General features: G+C 47.7%; 1 protein-coding gene across 1 annotated transcript; it reads left to right on the top strand.

Annotated features, from left to right (window-relative positions):
- The first annotated feature begins 670 nt into the window (after positions 1-670).
- LOC100194129 (uncharacterized) lies at positions 671-4,413 on the top strand. Its single transcript, NM_001367557.1, has 4 exons — positions 671-1,591; positions 2,616-2,843; positions 3,671-3,942; positions 4,063-4,413. Exons 1-4 carry the CDS (start codon positions 713-715, stop codon positions 4,178-4,180), a joined length of 1,497 nt encoding a protein of 498 aa, NP_001354486.1. The 5' UTR covers positions 671-712; the 3' UTR covers positions 4,181-4,413.
- The last annotated feature ends 3,805 nt before the right edge of the window (positions 4,414-8,218 follow it).

Below are 8,218 nucleotides of genomic sequence, written 5' to 3'. Positions count from 1 at the left end.
CTACGTAAATCTGTGTTCTTATTTTTAGTATTGAACTTATTAAGATTCATAAAAAGTAAATCTTAAATGTATACTATACTTTTTAAATGATTAGATATAAAATTCTGGTATGTATAAAGATTCAGACTAATTTTCATCTTTTCATTGTAGTGAGCAAAAATACATAAAATAATTTTATTTTTATAAAATATTTAATAACGTAGATTGACATCAAATTATATACATGTCTATTTTAGATTATTAAATTTCACCTAATAATTCCATGTCTAGATCCATGCTTCCATTCATCCATCCACCGCCCATAACCTGGTGGCCCACTGGACCCTCACTACGAATAGTACGAACTCCCCAGCCCCGCCGCGCCAGCTCAGCGGCGAGCCGGGTTCGGGCGAGATATTTTCCGACAGCCCCCACCGCCGCCGCTGCCGCCCGGGGCCGACCTGCCACCTCACCTACGGCTGACACGTGGGGAGCGGGAGGTATCCGCTGTTCTGCGGCGCGTGGTGAGTCGGTCCCCGCCTCCGCCTCGTTGCTGCTTATTGCGAAGTCGCGAGCAAGCGAACGCTCGCCTCTCGCCATTTTTACTCGTCGGCTGGTCCGGCCCCAGCGATTCGGTTTGGTGCGCCTCGTGGTCCACGTGCGCGGGCTTTGTGCTCTCTCTTCCCTCTGTGTGTGTGTCAGTTCGTCGGGTAGGTTGGTGGCGGCGTGAGAGATGAAGAGCTGCGGCGGGGGAGGAGCGGACGGGCAGCAGTGCCCGTGCGACTACTGCGGGGAGGCGGCGGCGGCTCTGCACTGCCGCGCGGACGCCGCGCGCCTCTGCGTCGCGTGCGACCGCCACGTGCACGCCGCCAACGCGCTTTCGCGGAAGCACGTGCGGGCGCCGCTCTGCGCAGGGTGCGCCGCGCGCCCGGCCGCCGCGCGCGTCTCCCTCGGCGCCGACCCGGCGTTCCTCTGCGCGGACTGCTGCGAGGGCTGCGCCGCCGCTTCCGCGGCGCGCGTGTCGGTTGAGGGCTTCTCGGGGTGCCCCTCGGCGGCCGAGCTCGCCGCGTCATGGGGGCTCGACCTCCGCCGCGCGGCCGTGGCCGTGGGCGACGACGGCGACGGCGGCGACGACGACGACCCCTTCCTCTCGGTGCTCGACTACTCCGTGCTGGGGGTGGGGGTGGCCGACACGGACCTGCGCGACCTCTACGTGCCGTGCGACCCACCGCGGGTGCCCGTCCCCGACGCCGGCGCGCGCCCGCTCAGGGGCGAGGCGCTGTGCGACCAGCTCGCGGAGATGGCGCGGCGCGACGAGGCGGACACGTCCCACGCGCACCCGCACTCGGATCTGAGCCCGCGCACGCCTCGCCGCACCTCCGCGGCTTCCAGCGGACGCCTGCCGTCGGGCAAGATGGCGCCCCCCGCGGCGCTGCCGGTGCCGGCTCATCCTCCTCCCGCCGCGCCGCAGGAGGTGCCTCTGCCGTACACGTCCCTGCTCATGATGGCGTCCGCCAACTGCAGCGACCTCATTGGCGGCGGCGACCGGGTGGGTGATACCGACGAACAACTGCTCTGGGACTGCGCTGCGCCCTCGGTGCCGCCCACCCAGGTAAATTTCAAGACAGACAAACACCCGTTGTGAGACGAAAAAACAACATATTTTATTAGCACTCCTATATTACTTATATATATATAGTAAAACCAACCTATTTCCGGTCAATTTTGCATGTAACTCTCCTTATTCAGTTCGGTGGTCTTACACATGATTTAACTCATTTAACATTACATGGCGGTAAAATATTACGCCCTTCGTTTAACAAACCTAACAATACAAAACAAATTTGCAGCACTTCCTATACATTCTACATATCAACCAGACCGAGAAATGCAGTCAAGATCTCGGGTGGGTGAGTGGGTAGATTACCGTATGTGCTAGTTCCAAGGTCATCGATTTACATGCCTGTGTTTTTTTTCAGATCACCAGGTAGAGAAATCCTTGGTTCTGAACTTGTTATGGCTCTTCCTCTGCTTTCCTAGGTTTTTTCAGCCAGGAGGACAGAACGGCCACACTCACAGTAGCTTTCAGTAGAGAATTTGAGATTAAATTGATCTTCCTGTTCTCTGCAATTATGGTTCAGTTTTTTTCACAGAGAGCTTGTAGCTTCGGTAAAGGTTCACGGACCTGTTGTTTTAGACTTGTTGAATGCACAAATTGTGTGGACAAATTGTGTGGGTGAAGATATATGTGTTTCCTTTAGCAATGATGTGAACTATACGTACCTTTCTGAAGAAGCGTTGCTATCTTGATGTGGAAAAAAAGTGTGCTGCACATGACTTCGTGCTACTATCTTTTTTTTATTCAGGATTTCTGAAATGCATTTCACTTTTTAGATACCTACTGGATCATATTTTTCACGTAAGTCTGGTCAGCAAAATCATGTCCAAATTGAAATAATAACTATTTGAACTTTTGGTTGCATGTTTTGTTGTCAAAAGATCATGTACTGCATACTACTAGCGGACGCTCTAGAATCCTCAACCTCCATTCTAATTTCATGTTTGAGTCTGCTTATTATTATTATCAGGGAATGCAAGGTGGTTTCATTGCGTGCTTGTTTCTTTGTGTGGCGCAGATATGGGACTTCAATTTAGGACGGTCAAGGCATCACGATGAGAAATCTGCTCTTGAAGTTGGATACGGTTCTAACCATGGCGGCTTTATGATTAAGAGTTACAGTGACATGCTTAAGGACATTTCTTCGGGGACAACGAAAGATCTGGAAGATATTTATGACTCAAGATACTGCTCAACCGCCGAAGATATCATGTCCTCTAATATCTGTCAGTTGTCATCGAAAAATGTAAGGTCTTCTTTCCCCTCCCTTTTCCGTACCCTAAAGGATGCTTGCTTGGTGTGCACTGTGCCTATCCAGCACATGTGGGGAGGAGTTCACTGTAGTAACAGCGTCAGCTATGTGTCGTTAACCTGTAGCCGCCCATGGTGATAGAAAAATAAGATTAATTAATAATCATGGACGTGAAAGGCGTTACTTATCTTGCACGGAATGTAGAGTTCCTTATTTTCTTCGTACCATTATAGCTCTAAGGTGCAGAGGAGCAAAGTCAAAGAGGGACAAATACTTCTCTGATTAAAGGTGTCATTCGTATAGAATGAGCGTCAGATCGTCCTCTAGTTTGAGATCTAAAAAAAATACTGAAAACCAGCCGCCTGAATAGGAGTAGTTCTTAAAGCGCATTGCCTGAATAGTTATTAAAAGCGCTTGTATGTTTACAGAACATACAGATGCTCCACATGTTTGATAGCTTGACGCACCACCACTTGCTCTGCTCCAGTCGGCAGCTAGCATAACACCAGCGTTTGCTGATGTCGATGCGCTACTTACTGTTGAATGCACGCGTTCAAGCAGGCGTGCCCATAATTGGGTACCGATCTTATCTCCCAAAGGGCTATTCTTGTAGAAGTGGACTCGATATGGTCCCATATATATACGGTATGAACCCTGGGCCACCGTACGTACACATCCTCTGGTCCACCGAGTCATGGAGGCATCTTGTCTGTTTTATCAAACATTAAAGGCCGGTTTTGTTTTGTCGCGTAAAAAAACCGCCACATGCTCTTGGTTTTTGCATCATGCCGCTCTTGGTTTTTTTTTTTGGTCCTCGTCAGGTGAGCACCGGGAGCAACAAACGGAAGGTGAGGTCATGTGCTGCGTCGACGATGGATGGACCAACGACCTCCGGGAACCACAACCACGTACCCGCTTCAGCTTCAGGTCCAGGAGCAGCGCTCACCAGGGAGATCTCCTTCGGGGATCAGACGGTGTCCGCCCCCGCGGCCGAGACCGAGAGGCCTGCCGCCGTGAGGATCGACAGCGAGACGCTTGCGCAGAACAGGGACAGCGCCATGCAGCGGTACAGGGAGAAGAAGAAGAACCGCAGGCACGGATCCATGAGCTGATCTTGATGACCCTTACCTACCTAGCTTGCCTGCTGCGACTTGTGCGGTATTAAGAATAGGCTGTTACATGTTGTGTCCCATCATATCGTTCGTGTCCGCAGGTACGAGAAGCACATCCGGTACGAGTCGAGGAAGCTGCGGGCGGACACGAGGAAGCGGGTGAAAGGGCGGTTCGTCAAGTCGACCGAAGCACTCAACGCCGCCAGATACAACGGATGAGGCAGCCATATATATATATATATATGCATGGCCTGCGGGCGGATGAGTTTGCTGCGCGCCTGCGTTATTACGTGCGGTAGTTACCTCACGGAGAGGTAGGTACTGCTACCTGGAGGTGCTACGTATGTATGGCGCGGCCGGAATCGCTACGCACGCGGCCCAAGTTTAATTTTGCGTTGAAGCTATAGCGATCGTGGCCATTGTTGGGCAGTCAACTCCAGAGATTGCACGGTACTGCTTGTTTGTAACAGACGACCCTCCCTTTCCCCTTTTTTCTCTGTTGTTGCCGTCATCCCCACCAGAACAGAAAGTATGTAGCTTACCTACAGCACCGATTTACCATGCATGCATGCATCTGGTCTTAACGAGCTACTACGGTCGTCGTCGAGCGCGTGATGCGTTAGTTCGCAGTGAAGTTGTTCTGTTTTGTTTATACTACTACTACGGTAGAGACGGCAGACGGCGAACCGCCCGCTGGGCTCGTTCCCCCACAAGGCCACCGACCCTATGGCGGTCGACGCCGCCTGCAGGTTCACCGTGAACTGATGGACGACGGAGACGATCGATAGATTAGATTAGATGGCAGCCATGAATAATGAACGGTAGATTAGATGACAGCCGCCATGCATGAATAATAACGCACCTGGTCCCATGTGGTGCAGCCAGTGCTTGCTGACGAGCTTCTTCGCGTAGACGGCCGTGTGAGCAGCGCGTAGGCGGCGCAGGCGGAGTTCGTTGATCCCCCTGCAATGGACAAGTGGTTTCAATACAATGTTATGCATCGACAGCAAGAAGGCTATAGCAGATCCCAACGATTAACTAATAATCTGGGCTGGGCCATATTGGTTTACGTGTACGTACTCCCAGACGGCGAATATCTATCTTCAATTAAGGTGAGGACGATGCCCCAGCGGTCCTGCCTGTTGGTGGCCACGACCACGGCGGCCGCGAACGCCAGCAGCCGGAGCACCACCACCTGCGACTCCAGCTCCATCGTCATCGTCCGCGCGACGGCTGGCTCACCTGTCACCCCTCCGATCAGATCGAGCCGAACCCCAACAGGACAGACACAAGAGCGCGTACGTGCGATGCTCGCCGATAGCATAAACTTAGCACAAAAGCATATGGTTGGATTTCACTCATCCATCTTTTTTTACTATTTAATAACTTTTTTGGGTTATAATGTCCTAGAAGGCTTAATGACTATTTGATACCATATAATGGAACATATAATGTGTTATATAGTACTATTCTAGTCTTGCTAGTTTATCCAATTATCTTTGGTGTTGTTGAATAGATGGTTAAATGATATTAGAAATTTTGTAATGATATTTAAATGAATATACCTAATATTTGTATAATATGCTATTTTGATAGATGTTTAATCTTTATGTATACGAGTGACCCGACGGTTGACCTATATCCAAATGGGTTTGAGTATGAGGATAAATCCATACCCACGCCAATATATATAGGTGACATGATAGAATTATTTTTTTTATCATGGATATGGATATAAAGTACTAATATCCGGTCGGTATTTACCATTACTATCTCTAGTTCCGGAAAAGCGGCATGCCATGCCAGCCCACGAACTACACAGTCATCTTGGTCGATTGTGTCTCCACCTCTCCTCTAGAGTTGGATTTGAATATAACGATAACGAGTACTACCTCCGTTCTCGAATATTTATCATCAGCTAGTTCATTTTTAAACTAAATGGTGACTAGTAAAAAAGAACGAAGGGACTAAACGGTGACAAGTAAAAAAGAACAAAGGGAGTACTAAGGACTAAAGAGGAGCTAAAGATCTAAACCGAAAGAGTTAAAAGTAAAATGATAGAAAAATGTATCAATTTAGTCACTTTTACTCTTCTTGTTTAGATACTTAATTTCTAAAAGGGTGTTTGGTTTATAGAGATTAATGTTTAGTCCTTCCATTTTATTCTATTTTAGTCCCTAAAATACCAAATACGAAAACTAAAATAGAGTTTTAGTTTCGTATTTAACAATTTAGAGACTAAAATGAAATATAATAGGGGGACTAAAAATTTTCTGTAGAAACCAAACACCCTCTAAATGACTAAACTTTAGCTCCTCAAACCCAAACACGCCTAGAGAGAAGGATTTTGGTTTCTAGAGACTAATTTTTAGATATTTTATTTTATTCTATTTTAGTCACTAAATTATCAAATACGAAAACTAAAACTCTATTTAAGTTTTCGTATTTAGTAATTTAGAGATTAAAATGTAATAAAATAGAGAGACTAAAAATTAGTCTCTATCACTCCTAAATACCTCCGGCTACTGCGCTGCGTCGCTCACTTAGTTGGAGCTCCTACTAGACGGGGGTACTTTAGTTCTCTTTGCACAGTAATTATTTTTGCGGTCCTTTCAGAGGTTCGAAAGATTCTGTAATTCCTCATGTCCTTCCTACTCCCTCTATCCCATAACATTTGATGTTTTAAATTCTCATGAAACCAATGTACAGTAAAAGAAAAAAACAAAATACTCCTAAAGTATAGAGATGAAAATTTATTAAAATATGATGTATTGAGAGAAGAGAGAGATGTATTGAAAATTGAGAATAGCGACTATTTTAAGACAATTTAAATCCTAAAAATTTGAGAAGAGTAACATTTTTTAGAAGAGAGGTAGCAGTTGAACGCCACAAATCAGACTGCCTCAACATTCGTGACTTTTAGTTTCACCACTCCAGCATTCATTTAGAGCAGGAGGTTCCCGGTTGCCAAATGAATGAATTATTGAGCATCTCCAATAAAGGCCCTAAACATATAAACAAATTGAAATATAGGGTTTGTCCAACAAAAAAACATCTCCAACAGGAGCTCTATTTTAATAGTATTCGTCCAAACATTTTAGGGCCCAACCTCATGAGTATATTTGAGACTCGAGAAGTGATGGCCCAATATTGTTCCCACGTTTTCCAACTTTCATGGAGCTTTCACGCAGGCTTCCATCTCCTGCTCCCTCAGCTCCGGCGGCTCGCATAGCGTCTGCGGGTCGGGGAACTGCAACGTCTGCCGCATCATCTAGCACGGTTTCTGAAAGTCGCCTAGAGGGGGGTGAATAGGTAAATCTGAAATTTATAAACTTTAAGCACAACTACAAGCCAGGGTTAGCGTTAGAAATATAATCGAGTCCGAAAGAGAGGGTGAAAGCAAATCACACGCAAATGAAGAGTGAGATACGGTGATTTGTTTTACCGAGGTTTGGTTCTTGCAAACCTACTCCCCGTTGAGGTGGTCACAAAGAATGGGTCTCTTTCAACCCTTAACCTCTCTCAAACGGTCACTTAGACCGAGTGAGCTTTCTCCTTAATCAAACGGGTCACTTAGACCCCACAAGGACCACTACAAACTTAGTGTCTCTTGCTTTGATTACAAGTGTCTTGAGAATAAGAATGGGGAAGAAGAAAGCACGATTGCAAAAGCCAAGCGACAAGAGCGACAAATAACACACAAATCACTCTCTCTCTCTCTCAAGCCACTAATCACTAATGATCACTCGTCTCAATTGTGGAACTTGGAGAGATTGGAGGCTTTGATTATATCTTGGAATGGAATGCTAGCTCTTGTATTGAATGTTGAAGGTTGGAATGTGTCGGCGTTTCGACCCGGGGGGGTCCCTGGACCGACGAGTAAAATTGTCGCTGCGTGTCCCAGCCCAGATGGGTTGGCGCGAGATGGAACACAAGGGGGGAAGAACGCGGCTCGTGTTATCCTACGCCAGGGGGAATGCGCTTGCAGTAGGGGTTACAAGCGTTCGCGAGGGAGAGAGAGAGAGAGAGAGAGAGAGAGAGAGAGAGAGAGAGAGAGAGAGAGAGAGAGAGAGAGAGAGAGAGAGCATGTTCGTCAGCCCGTCCTCCCGCGCGACCACCCTCCTTTCTTCCCTTTCCCGTATGAGGGCCCTGGACCTTCCTTTTATAGATGCAAGGAGAGGGTCCAGGTGTACAATGGGGGTGTAGCTATGCGCTAACGTGTCTGGTAAAGAGGTGCCAGAGCTCTATGTACATGCC

Source organism: Zea mays, chromosome 1 (assembly GCF_902167145.1).
Source record: "Zea mays cultivar B73 chromosome 1, Zm-B73-REFERENCE-NAM-5.0, whole genome shotgun sequence".
NCBI lineage: Eukaryota > Viridiplantae > Streptophyta > Magnoliopsida > Poales > Poaceae > Zea > Zea mays.
The sequence above is the reverse complement of the archived record's forward strand: the minus strand, read 5'-3'. Positions and strand labels throughout refer to the sequence as shown.